General features: G+C 45.4%; 1 protein-coding gene across 1 annotated transcript in view; it reads left to right on the top strand.

Moving 5' to 3' along the window:
• ERCC8 (ERCC excision repair 8, CSA ubiquitin ligase complex subunit) overlaps positions 1 to 13295 on the top strand; it is a 57080-nt gene extending 43785 nt beyond the window's left edge. Inside the window, exons 11-12 of the mRNA XM_065406158.1 lie at positions 4421 to 4507; positions 12186 to 13295. Of these exons, the coding sequence (XP_065262230.1) occupies positions 4421 to 4507; positions 12186 to 12242 (144 nt within the window). The 3' untranslated portion in view covers positions 12243 to 13295. The remainder of the gene's footprint in view (positions 1 to 4420; positions 4508 to 12185) is intronic.
• The last annotated feature ends 321 nt before the right edge of the window (positions 13296 to 13616 follow it).

Here is a 13616-nt window from a genome sequence, read left to right as displayed (position 1 = left end):
TGGCAACTGCCATGCTGTCCTTGGCCACTCCCACAATCTCTCTCTAGCGCTCCCTGTCTGTCTGTCTCTCCACCCTCAAATACTGTCTGCACCTCTCTGCTATTTTGGGGGGCAGGGGAGTGTTTTGTTTGGTGTTTTTGTGGTACTGGGAGGAACACTGCAATGAAGTCCAATATTTCATCACAAGTTTTCTGAATTTTTTTCTCCCTTAGGTTAGCCACCCTACTCAGCCATTCATAGAGTCCCTGTCCTTGAGGGTCTGGCCAGTGTAGGTGCCATAGTTGTGGGAGTATTAATAAAAATCACAATTGGTTATTCATATTCCAGAGAGGCTGTGACAGCATTTTTTTAATAAGCATTTCTGACTTCATCTCCCTGAGATTCTTCCCAGTTTTGAGGGTACCTCAGAGATAAGCTGTGTATGCATTGGCATTTTTGTCTGTGCAGGATATGCTGATTGGCTTTGCTATTGTGCCTTGGAGTCTGGTGTTTTTAAGAATTATGTTCCTGGTCTTGTGGTGGGGGAAGGGAATTATGGAGGTGTCTATATGGTGTCAGAGGGCTTAGTAGAGTGCATCTGAGTACAAACTAGATAGTAAACCCCCCAAGCCCCTTTTAGGTTGTCCTGACTCTGGATAATGTTACACGGAGACAGGTGATTGGCAGGCAGAGAATGGCATTATTCAAAAAGGCAAAGGGCAGGCCAGGAAGATAGTCTGTGAAGTTATTTACCAAGATGGTCTCCCCAGAAGTGCTACAGGAGTGGGAATTGTGAGCTATAAAGGGGAATGACTGTTCAGCTATTCCTTACTTTGCATTTATCAAAACTGAATTTCATCTGCCATTTTGTTGCTTAGTCACCCAGTTTAGGGAGACCCCTTTGTAACTCTTTGCAGTCAACTTTGGACTTAACTATCTTGAATAATTTAGTATTGTCTGCAAAATTTGCCACCTCCATTGTTTATCTCATTTTTCCATATCATTTATGAATATGTTGAACAGTTCTGGTCCTAATAGATTGGTACAGAGTGATTTCACTTCACAAAAGCTGTATGGACGCTTCCCCAACATATCGTGTTCATCTGTGTTTCCTATAGTTTCAACCAGTTTGCCTGAAGGTAGGCTTACCGGCCTGTAATTGCAAGGATCCCATTTAGAGGCTTTTTTAAAAATCACTGTTACAGTAGCTCTCCTCTAATCGTCTGATACAGAGGCTGATTTAAGCGATAGGTTATATACCACAGTTAGGTATCGGAGGGGTAGCCGTGTTAGTCTGGATCTGTAAAAAGCAACAAAGAGTCCTGTGGCACCTTAAAGACTAACAGATGTATTGGAGCATAAGCTTTCGTGGGTGAATACCCACTTCGTCAGACACATGACATGACATGCGTCTGACGAAGTGGATATTCACCCACGAAAGCTTATGCTCCCAATACATCTGTTAGTCTTTAAGGTGCCACAGGACTCTTTGTTGCTTCATACCACAGTTAGTAGTTTTTCTCTTTCATATTTAAACTCCTTCAGAAATCTTGTGTATAGCAGTTGGTCCTGATAACTTCTTATTGTTTAATTTATCAGTTTGTTCCAAAACCTTGTCAATTGATACCTCATTCTGGGAGAGTTCCTCAGCTATGTCACCTTTTAAAAAAAAAAAAATGGCTCAGATGTAGGGATCTCCCTCATATTCTCTCCCTGAAGACCAGCGCTAAGAATTCTTTTAGCTTTTCTGCAATGACCCTGTCTCCCTTGAGTGCCCCTTTAGCACCTCGATCCAGTGGCCCCACTGACTTTTTAGAACATACCATAAGAACGGCTGTACCGGGTCAGACCAAAGGTCCATCTAGCCCAGTATCCTGTCTACCGATAGTGGCCAATGCCAGGTGCCCCAGAGGGAGTGGACCAACAGGCAATGATCAAGAGTTCTCTCTCCTGCCATCCATCTCCATCTTCTGACAAACAGAGGCTAGGGACGCCATTCCTTACCCATCCTGGCTAATAGCCATTAATGGACTTAACCACTATGAATTTATCCAGTTCTCTTTTAAATGCTGTTATAGTCCTAGCCTTCACAACCTCCTCAGGTAAGGAGTTCCACAAGTTGACTGTGTGCTGCGTGAAGAACTTCCTTGTATTTGTTTTAAACCTGCTGCCTATTAATTTCATTTGGTGACCCCTAGTTCTTGTATTATGGGAATAAGTAAATAACTTTTCCTTATCCATTTTCTCCACATCACTCGTGATTTTATATACCTCTATCATATCCCCCCTTAGTCTCCTCTTTTCCAAGCTGAAGAGTCCTAGCCTCTTTAATCTCTCCTCAGATGGGACCCGTTCCAAACCCCTAATCATTTTAGTTGCCCTTTTCTGAACCTTTTCTAGTGCCAGTATATCTTTTTTGAGATGAGGAGACCACATCTGTATGCAGTATTCGAGATCTGGGCGTACCATCGATTTATATAAGGGCAATAATATAGTCTCAGTCTTATTCTCTATCCCCTTTTTAATGATTCCTAACATTCTGTTTGCTTTTTTGACCGCCTCCGCACACTGTGCGGACATCTTCAGAGAACTATCCACGATGACTCCAAGATCTTTTTCCTGACTTGTTGTAGCTAAATTAGCCCCCATCATATTGTATGTATAGTTGGGGTTATTTTTTCCAATGTGCATTACTTTACATTTATCCACATTCAATTTCATTTGCTATTTTGTTGCCCAGTCACTTAGTTTTGTGAGATCTTTTTGAAGTTCATCACAGTCTGCTTTGGTCTTAACTAGCTTGAGCAGTTTAGTATCATCTGCAAACTTTGCCACCTCACTGTTTACTCCTTTCTCCAGATGTCGAATAGGATTGGTCCGAGGACTGACCCTTGGGGAACACCACTAGTTACCCCTCTCCATTCTGAGAATTTACCATTAATTCCTACCCTTTGTTCCCGGTCTTTTAACCAGTTCTCAATCCATTAAAGGACCTTCCCTTTTATCCCTTGACAACTTACTTTACTTAAGAGCCTTTGGTGAGGGACCTTATCAAAGGCTTTCTGGAAATCTAAGTACACTATGTCCACTGGATCCCCCTTGTCCACTTGTTTGTTGACCCCTTCAAAGAACTCTAATAGATTAGTAAGACACGATTTCCCTTTACAGAAACCATGTTGACTATTGCTCAACAGTTTGTTTTTCTGTGTGTCGGACAATTTTATTCTTAACTATTGTTTCGACTAATTTGCCCGGTACCGACGTTAGACTTACCGGTCTGTAATTGCCAGGATCACCTCTAGAGCCCTTTTTAAATATTGTCACTCCCCCACCAGCGTGACCTACTCTGTTATTCCTATGTATTTTGTAGCCTGTTATTTCTGTGTCCCACTGATTATCCTCATTCCATGAAGTTTCCATGATGTCTGTTATTTCAATGTCCTCATTTCATGCTAGGCAATGTCATCCCTTGTTTTAATATAGATTCTCCTGAGCTATTTGCTCATTATCTGGCACTGATCGGCATCCTAGTCACAGACTTCTGCTTAGCAATGTCCACAAAAAAGATCTTTATTGCAGTGCCTGACCACAAGAGTTTACAGCACGGATGCTCCACCTCAGGTTGTGATGAGATTCAGGGTCTTAACACGGCTCCAAGCGGCTGCTTGAGGCATTTTGTAGGGCTTCCAGAGTAATATTGCAGTAGTTCTGATATACTAGAATCCAGGAGCAAATGGGCAAAATCTGATCCCATGCCAGCTTTTAAACAGAGGATGGAACATCTGGCAAACTTGACGCCAGAGCAGGGGAGGGCACACAGTTAAACAGACAAGTCAGTAATGGTTGCTTGGAAAGCAGTGTGGGATAGCTGTTCGAGGACTGCCAAGTAGTTTGCTGCAGCAGCAGCATCGCGTGCACATGAACAATACACTGTACTAACTCAATTCACAGTAAAATTAGTTTGAAGGACTCCAGAGTTTATTGTAAATGAAGAGTTAGTATACTACAGTGGATTGCGTCAGGTGTATACAAGCATTTTCAAACAGAATTAACTCGACTTAATTTGGTTTAAACCCTCCATGTAGACAAAACCTAAATTATTGATCTGTGGTGTCAAAGGAAGAAGTGTTGCTTTGAAGAAACTTGGAATACAGTTGGCAGGGAGATGAGAAATGAGTTAAATTTAACAGTAAAGTCAATTTAAATGGTAGCAATGCTATTTTGGTAAATTCTTCCTAAGGAAATTAGCAGCAGTTGTGTCCTGTTGTCTTTTACATTTTAAAATCTGCAGTGATCTAGATTACATTACAGATTGGATTCTAAGAATGTTTCTTTATTTCTAAACATTAAACGTCACTTAAATGTAATATTTCTCATAAGCATTTCTTGTTCGATATTCAGTAAACACTGAGTGACATTATTTTTGCTTTCTTTCTCACAGGAACTATATAGTGGTAGCAAAGATTGCAATATACTTGCGTGGGTGCCAGCTCTACGAGAGCCAATGCCTGATGAAGATGCTGCAAAGGTATAGAATGTTCTATGAATGTCAATTGTACTTTTTTTTTTTTTTTTTTTTTTTTTTTACAGCAAAGGGAAAGTTAGATATGAAGAAAATATTTCCCTATTGCCCTTTGCAGTGAAGATTGATACACAGAAATGATCTAGCTGTCTTTTCTCTGCAATGTGCTTTTCCTCTAGTGCAGAGTAGCCAGTTCTCTACTAAACTTCCTGCTTCTCCTGTATTTAAAGTGTTTCTTGTTTTTATGTTGTTTGACTATTTGACTTTCAACTTTCTTCTTAGCCTTTCTAATTTCCATACTACATTTTACCTGCCATAGTTTAAGGTCCTTTGGAAGTACAGTAATACAATTAAAAATAAAAAGTTACAGAGTAGTAAACGAACAGTGAGATTAAGGGTAGCAGTTTTTCACATCCAATTACTGTTGGATCTCCTTCTGGTCTGGGATGTGAGCAGCATCCACAGCAGTGCCTAGGGTTGCCAGTTTTGATTAGACGTATTCCTGGAGGTTTCATCACATGACATAATCTTTAGTTAGAGATTAGTCTTTAATTCCTGTAGACTCCAGGGCAATCGTGGTGAGTTGACAACCTAAGTTCTCTCTAAGGTGAGCACCTGTGTGGCCGTGCAGGAAGCCACCAAAGGAAAGCACTTAATTCCTCCAGCTCCGGGGCCGCGGCACGGCAGGGAGTGACGCCCCTCCCTCCCGGCTCCGGGGCCGCGGCGCGGCAGGGAGTGACGCCCCTCCCTTCCGGGGCCGTGGCGTAGCAGGAAGCGATGCCTCTCCCTCCCGGCTCTGGGGCTGCGACGCCCCTCCCTCCCGGCTCCGGGCCCGGGGCGTGGCAGGGAGCGACGCCCCTCCCTCCCGGCCACAGAGCTGCTGCGACGGAGAGGCACCTCTCCCCTAGCCCCGGAGCTGTTGCAGTGAGAGAGGGTTGCGGGGAGTCTTCTCTCCCCGCTGCAGCTCCGGGACAGCCTACACACCAAATCTCTCATCCCCAGAGCCCGCACCCCAGGCTGTAGCCCTCACCCCCCTGCACTCCAACCATCGGTTCCACCCGTGAGCCCCTCCCACGCTCTAAACCCCTCGGCTCCACCCCTGCCACACATCACCTCCATATTGGTGCATATAGCAAAATTAATTCTGCACATGGATGGGAAAAGTTAGAGGGAACGTTGTTGGCAACCCTAGTAGTGCCTCCCTGCCAAGCTCCTCTGCCCTCTTTCAGGTATGGCAGAGCAGCTGCACAAATACCAGGCAAAATCCAAAAGGTGCTCTATATATGCATTAAGTTTCTCAGGCTTGGCAGAAGGTAAAATGTGCCCAGCCAGCCAACTCTCTCTGCTAGGGCATGGGGCTCTGAGTCAGACAGGCATGTTGGGGGCCCCTCCTCCCCAGGTAGCTGCAACTCCACTGCAAAACCCAACCAGGGGAGACAGAGCAGACCGGGGTGAGGGTCTGAGGATGAGGAGGACTCAATCCAGGGGGTAAATGCTGGAGCAACAAAGGCTACGGGTCACCCCACAAGTCCTAAAATGAGTCCTAGAATCTCTGGGGAGAGAAGCAGGGCTCCTACACAGCTCCGCTTCCTCACACCGTGAATCCAGATTCTCACCATACTCTCTGGATTTTGCAGGATTTATCCCAGACTCTGGGTCCCAGAAAGGCAAAAGCAAGAGCGTCCTGCACAAGGGAGCAAGTACTACTGTTGTGGGGTGGGGTGAAAAGCAGGGATTAAACCACTTCTCCTTTGCAGAGGGTCGCCACCTTTCTAATTGCTGGTAACTGGACCCCCAAGGCCCTGCCCCTTTCTCCGCCTCTTCCCCCAAAGGCCCGCCCCAATCACTTGCTCCTCTCCCCCTCCATTGCTCTCTAGATCAGGGGTCGGCAATCTTTCAGAAGTGGTGTGCCGAGTCTTCATTTATTCACTCTAATTTAAGGTTTCGCGTGCCAGTAATATATTTTAACGTTTTTAGAAGCTTTCTTTCTGTAAGTCTATAATATATAACTAAACTATTGTTGTATGTAAAGTAAATAAGGTTTTTAAAATGTTTAAGAAGCTTTATTTAAAATTAAATTAAAATGCAGAGCCCCCCAGAGCGGTGGCCAGGACCTGGGCAGTGTGAGTGCCACTGAAAATAAGCTCGGCACGCGTGCCACAGGTTGCCTACCCCGGTCTACACCAATAAAATTCGTGAGTGCCACTGAAAATCAGCTCGTGTGCCCTCCCTTCCCCCAAGCTGGGCTCCCTCTACCCTGTGGCTGGGACAGGAGCTGCTGCAGCCTGCCAAGGAGTCTTCCTGCAAGTAGGAGGGGGCCCCGGTAAGCAGGGGTTGGTGTGGGTTAATGACCTGGCATCTCCCCCCGCCCTGCGGTAACAGGACTTTTGGTGTCCGGTCAGTACATCTGACGGGACACTGCCAGGTCCCTTTTTTGACTGGACTTTCCAGTCTAATACCAGGCACCTGGCAACCCTAAATGGCTCCCGGACAAGAAGCCAAAAACCAGACTGTCTGGGTAAAACCTGGGCAGGTGGCAACCCTACCTCTGCCTTCTCCTCCTGAAAGAGTGTTTGTTGGGGCTTTTCTCCTGTACAAAGTCTCTCCCCATGCACTGTAGCATGCTCAAAGTCCCTCTCCCACCCTGCAGCATGTCTAGGCACTCAGAGAAGCATCTCCCTCCTGTGCAGCCCTGCCTCAGACTGCAGCCTCATGTGAATTGGCTGCATGGTCTGTCTGGCTTTCAGCCCAAGGACCCTCGCTCTGCCAGGAAAGTGGCTGAGATCTGAGGCAGCAACGGAATGGGAATTGTGCCCTCTGAGCATCAGCCATAAACCGTGCTGTGCCATGAAAAGGGGCTCAGACTCTGAAAGGTGGGGAAGGGTCTCTCAATGCCCCTTCCCAGCTCCACATTAAAGCCTTGAGCACTTCAGGCAGTCTGAGACCAGAACAGAGGCACCTTTGTAGGATTACAGAGGAGTATGTGAGAAATCCCTTCCCATGTTCAAAGTGATACTGATTTCCTGAGTATAGCTCCACGTGGTACTAGGTTGCTCATATAGTACTTACTGACTAGGAGGAGCAAGCAGACAATCTTTCAAGCTTCTGGGACCTCTAACAACTATTTTCACAATTGAGGGATGTATAACAGTACCCCTCTATTGTACAGTCCCCATATCAGGATGAATAGTGTACTACTTCCCCCTATAAGCAGACAAGGAAGAAAAGAAAAAGGCATTGCCTGCCAGGGCCGTCTTTAGGCATACGTAGCTGCCTAGGTCACCATGAAATTTGGGGCACCAAATTGCCCTAAATTGCATACGCTGCATACCAGCCCCGCCGACCAGCCCTATCCCTCGGCCATCCCTAGGGGGGTGTGGGGCCCCGGACAACTCCCTCCGCCCTGCCTCCTACCCTTCCCCTCTGCTCTGCCCCAGCCCACCCCCATTTCATCTCTTTCCCCCAGTGACCCCTACTCACCGGCAGTGGCGGGAAGTGGAGCAACCCGATCCCAGCCTGCTCTACTCCGCCAGCTCCCAGCCACGGCGCTCTGCTTCCTTCTGCCAGTGAGTGCAGGGAAAGGATCGCCTCCCGCACTCACCAGCGGCGGTAAGCGGAGAGACGCGGCCCCAGCCCGCTCCACATCCCTTGCCCCAGCCATGTCGCTTGGGTTGGGGAAAGGACCGCCCCCGGCTCTCACCGGTGGCTGGAAGCGGAGCACCATGGCTGGGAGCTGGTGGAGTAGAGCAGGCTGGGCTGGGGCCGGGCTGCTCCACTGCCGGTGAGTGGGGGATCCCTTCCCCCAAGCGACAGGTCTGGGGCAGGGACGAGGGAAGCAGAGCAGGCTGCTCCCGGCCCCCGGTAATCCCCACAGCCAGCTCCTGCCTTCCAGACTCTGGGGGGAGGGGGGGGAGGCCTGGGGCCCCACACAGCCCTCCTGCGTGGGTCACCCAAATGGTTAGGGACGGCCCTGTTGTCTGCATATGCGCACAAACCAAAAAAATCCCTGCAGAACTTTTCCAAGACCGGATGTCTGTCAGTGGCCTGGAAGAAACTTTTTATTAATAGATCTTTCTTTTTGAGCATTATGATGATGCATGTTTTCCCATTGATGCCTTCTTTCAAGGTATCACAAGAGCAAAATGAGCACACCTGATTAAACCAAGTCTTAAACTAAAATGTGTTTTTGTATTTATATTAGGGCTGTCAATAAATCACAGCTAATGCATGCAATTAACGCAAAACAAATTAACTAGATTAAAAATAGTCATGATTCATCCGTTTTAATCGCACTGTTAAACAATAATAGAATACCAATTTAAATTTATTATACGTATTTTTGGATCTTTTTCTACATTTTCAAATATAGTAATTTCAATTACAACACAATACAAAATGTACAGTGCTCGCTTTATATTTTTTATTACAGATATTTGCACTGTAAAAACAAAAGAAATTGTATTTTTCAATTCACCTCATACAAGTCCACTTAGTCCTACTTCTTGTTGAGCCAGTTGCTAAGACAAACAAGTTTGTTTACATTTATGGGAGATAATGCTGCCTGCCTCTTATTTACGTCACCTGAAAATGAAAATAAGCGTTAGCATGGCACTGTTGTAGCGGCTGTTGCAAGGTATTTACGTGCCAGATATGCTAAACATTCGTATGCCCCTTCATGCTTTGACTTGTAGGCGCTAAACTTTTACATTGTTTTGTTTTTGAGTGCAGTCATTTAAAACGTAAGTTGCACTTTCATGATAGTGATTGCATTACAGTGGCATGGGGGGAAAAATCTGAAGCAGAAGCTTCCAAGGAAACCTAGATCAGTATTCCGTCAAACCAGCAAAATCCTCAGCATAACTAAATCCTTCTTTCAGATTCACCCTCTGCACCCAGAGTCCTAAGTGACTGGTTGTACAACAAGGCACAGCTCACAAACCACAGCATGCAGTGCCACAACCTAGACTCTGGATTGTCTCCAAGCACCAGACTTTGCAATAACACCAGGAAAAGCTCCCTGATTCCTTAGACAAACATAATTCACCTAGGAGTGGAGATACACTTCAGTGACAAAAATCTACCCATCTAGACAGGTTCCAGATGATCCAAGATCTCATATCCATGCTGGACAAATGCATGAGGCCAACCATAGCTCAGCATCTCTATCCACTGGGCCTTCTGCTCTCGTACACATGGGTCTCCCCAAGGACTAGGTCACACATCCGGTGTCTCCAGGCCTTTCTTCTGAGAGTATGGGACCATTCCTTGGAGCGAATGCAAGACCACTTTCCGGTTCCAAACCAGGTGCTTGAATCCCTTAAGATAATGGATAGTCTCAGAGAACATCCACAGGGATCTTCCCATATATTCCCGGCCTGTTGGTTCTCACAACAGATGCCAGGCTGAAGAGAGGGGGCGTGCTTCCGGGACCCAGAACAGCATAGCGTATCAGGAGGGCAGCCATGTCTTGGTTCAACTACGCAGCCACAACTGCATACACAAACAACCAAAGGGGAACAAGGAGTGTAGCTCTACATGCAGAAGTGATGGAAACAATGAAATGGACAAAAGATTCTCCCTTCCCTAAAGGTGATACATATAAAAGGGAGAGCTTAACCTAAAGGCAGACTGGCTCCGCAGATGCAAAGTCAACTACTCAGTGTGATGCCTGCACCAGGAAGTCTTCACTCTAATCTCGCAGACCTTTGATCTCCCTTCAGTTGACCTGTTTGTCAATTTCAAGAATACAAAATGGCCAAAATTCTTCACCTAGCAAGCAGACCCCATGGGGACAGATGCTGCGTTGCACAGACGGCCGCAAGGCCTGCTACACACATTCCCACCTTTTCATCTTCTAGGGAAGGTGATCCAAACGATAAGGCAAGAAGAAGGAAGGGAGACCGTGCTAATTCCATACCAACCAAGGAGACCCTACTACTCTGATCTAGGAGAATTAAGGCTGGAACCACTGTTGCAGAGCTTTTGACAAGACCAGACATCTTCTTTCTAAGACCCATGTGTCCACCCAGACCCAGATAGTCTTCAACAGGCAGCTTGGCTATTGAAAGAGGGAAGCATTAGCTGCTCTCAGCCAGTCTTCTAAAGTGATCAGGACTCTACTCTCATCCAGGAGAGTTTCCACACTAAAACCTCCTCCTATATATGGACCAAATTCAGTTCATGATGCAGGAGCACAGCGGAGATCCTGGGATTCTGGCCACTCTGGACTTCCTTCAGGAATGTGTGGATAAAGGTCTTTTGCCCAGCACTGTAGCCTACCAGCTGCCAGCCGTAAGCAGTGTACTATTTGCAGGATCCTTGGGCTCCTTGGCAGAACCCTCAGGTATGCAGATTTGTCAGAGCAATCAGACTGGCCAAACCAGTGGTCAGACTGATCTTCCCTAAGTAGGAACTACCACTAGTGTTGAAAGCCCTAACCACCCAACCACCCTTTGAGCCTCTGACTGTTCAGGGCCACAGCACCTGACCAAGAAGCAGTGGCACACCCTAGGTGTCAGAAGAGCACTGAATATTTATATCAAGCATACAGAATCCTTGAGGAGATCAGGCAGTCTTCATTTCCTTTCATCCTGAGGTGCCAAGGCTTAGTATCTAAGCTATCCCATATCAGGTGGATCAGACTATGCATTGCTGAGGCATACAAGTCATTCAGCGTGCCAGTTCTGGAAAATCAAAGTGCATTCTACAAGATCCATGGCAACCTCATGGGCCAAAAGAGAGGCACTTCCACGGCAGAGATCTGCGGAGCAGCCACGTGATCATTGGCTAATGCCTCTATCAGACACTATAGGATGGAGTTTCTGTATCCACAGGGGCCTCTTTGGCAGGAAGGTGCTGCGGGTCGTGGTCCAGACATAACTTGGCCATTTGAACAATTCAAAAAGTGGGGTATATCCTGTTTCTTATATTCACTTCTCTGTCCCTCCCTATTCCAGTTCACTGTGTGCTACTTCTCATACATATCCAAATTGTGGGAGATGCTGGGCTGCAGAATAGAAAATTACTGGGTAAGAAATTTTCCAATCTGCTAACAGGATCATCCACAATTCTCCCCTGCTGGATAGCTTCACAACCAAGAGTCATCATTTTATTTGGATAGTCACCATGTATGCAGTGGCCTACTGTACATAATTCATTAGTTGGAACTGAAGTTAATTTTCTAGGAGGTTTTTCACAGCTGTGGAATGAATCATCTGGCAGCAAGCAGGAAAAGGTGTGTGGCTAGCACAGGCTCTGCTGCAGCTTTGAGCTGCCTCTGCAAATTGCAGACAGGAAGGGAATAGCCCATATGTAACAGAATTGTGGGAGATGCTGTTAGCAGAAAGGAAATTACTTGGTAAGAAATTTTACATTCCAATCCATGTGCCAGAAACCATGTGACTAAGTCAGTCATATGCAGGATACTACTTTCTTTCATAATTTACTCTTCTAATATATTAATTTATAGGATGGACAACCATCCGCTTCAAAAATGCAGTAAAAATAAGAGAAAATGAATAGTTTATATTCAAATAGTAATATAAGAAATTACTTGAGTGGTGACCTTAATTTAGTTCTTAATAATTAAATCTTTATTAAATCAAATCATAATTAAATTTCAATTATTTCACTGTTTTTAAAAAGCAAACTATTGAAAAAAAAATTCTTTTATCTCCTACCTCAGCAACGCTTAAATCCAGCATTTGAAGATGGATGGAGCAGCAGTGATGATGAAGGATGAACCTCAGTTAGCTGTTGATATAAAACTGACATTCATGCACTATGTTTGTGAAGAAAGGACTTTATCTGCAGAATTGAACAAGTATTTGTCATCAGCTTCTTTGTAGAGTTCCTTAAAGCTCAGGCTTTCAGAAATGAGATTTTCTTTTAAAGTTACTTTCTTGTACTGTCTTAATGTTTCTTCTGTGTTGTTACTATATTTTGAAATAGTATTCTTTTATTTCACCTGGCCTTCTCACTCTCTTCCCACCCACCCCCAAACTTTAGGCAAAGCAATTTGGTATATTGTACCTAGTTGTTGAGCTGAATATTAAGAAAAGCAAAATTTCTGATGATTAGATGCTAGTACACCCCATCTCTCTTCTGGTGTCACTAAAATAGTGAGGCCTGATGATTCCTTCTATTTTCAGGGGCTCTAAATGGGACAGATTGAGACAAGATGAGTGTGGAGAGGAGCTGGGGTGTGTAAATCCCAGTTCCTTTGTATTATCCCCATTTTACAGATGCCTCTCCATGGATGCATTATGGAATCCAGCTTCCTCAATTAGAAGGAAGCAGGGCTGGTATTCTCTATCTAGGTATTTATATAGCCCCATCAATTTAATATCTGCCCCCATCCCAGGTATTTAAAAATAGAAGCAAATTACATGGAATAGGATCTTACTGGTCCTGTTAACATGATCATAAGATCAGTGGGCATCCTCTACTGCATGAAACCCCCCAAGTGGAGGGGAAAATTCATAGATAGCAGCAGACAAACACTGAATGGGGGCTTGGCTTCTGTGACAGCCAAAGAGTCAGGATGAGGAGGAGAAAGGGAAAGCTAGTGCTGAGTCACTGGGCCTCTACCAATGTGCTGTGACTTAAGAGGTTGAACCTCCTACATATTCTGGGTGTGCATATTCTGGGTGTGCAAGACCTGCTCTCCCTTTCTCATCAAGATGATTTAAAGGAATCTCAGAAAGCTGAGAGTCTCCTGTCTGTGCTGGGTGTGTTATAATGTAACCTTCTGGATTTAACAAGCCTCAAGTCAGAAGAAAAATTTGAATAAAATGGAAATGTAAAAAACAGTCCTTCAGAATGTCTTCATTTCAACTGAATGTGTCGGTAGGGTCTTTGGTCTGTACTGTCATGCGGGAGGTTTGGTGGGTCGGTTCCTAGCCCAGTGCTGGGCTGGGTGTGCTACAGGAGCGGCACTCGCTATTCCCTGAGGACTGAGTTAAGGAGCTGCACTAAAAGGCTTCCCATCAAGTGGAGGAAGGATAGCTGGGATACAGTACTTCCAAGGGAAACGTTTATACCAAATGGAGGAGCAGGATTCAAACAACAAGGGGAAAAGTGCTAAGCAACTGGATGAAAATTATTTAGCCTGTGT

This window comes from Emys orbicularis, chromosome 6 (genome assembly GCF_028017835.1).
Source record: "Emys orbicularis isolate rEmyOrb1 chromosome 6, rEmyOrb1.hap1, whole genome shotgun sequence".
Lineage (NCBI taxonomy): Eukaryota > Metazoa > Chordata > Testudines > Emydidae > Emys > Emys orbicularis.
This window is presented reverse-complemented; position numbering and strand designations above follow the sequence as displayed.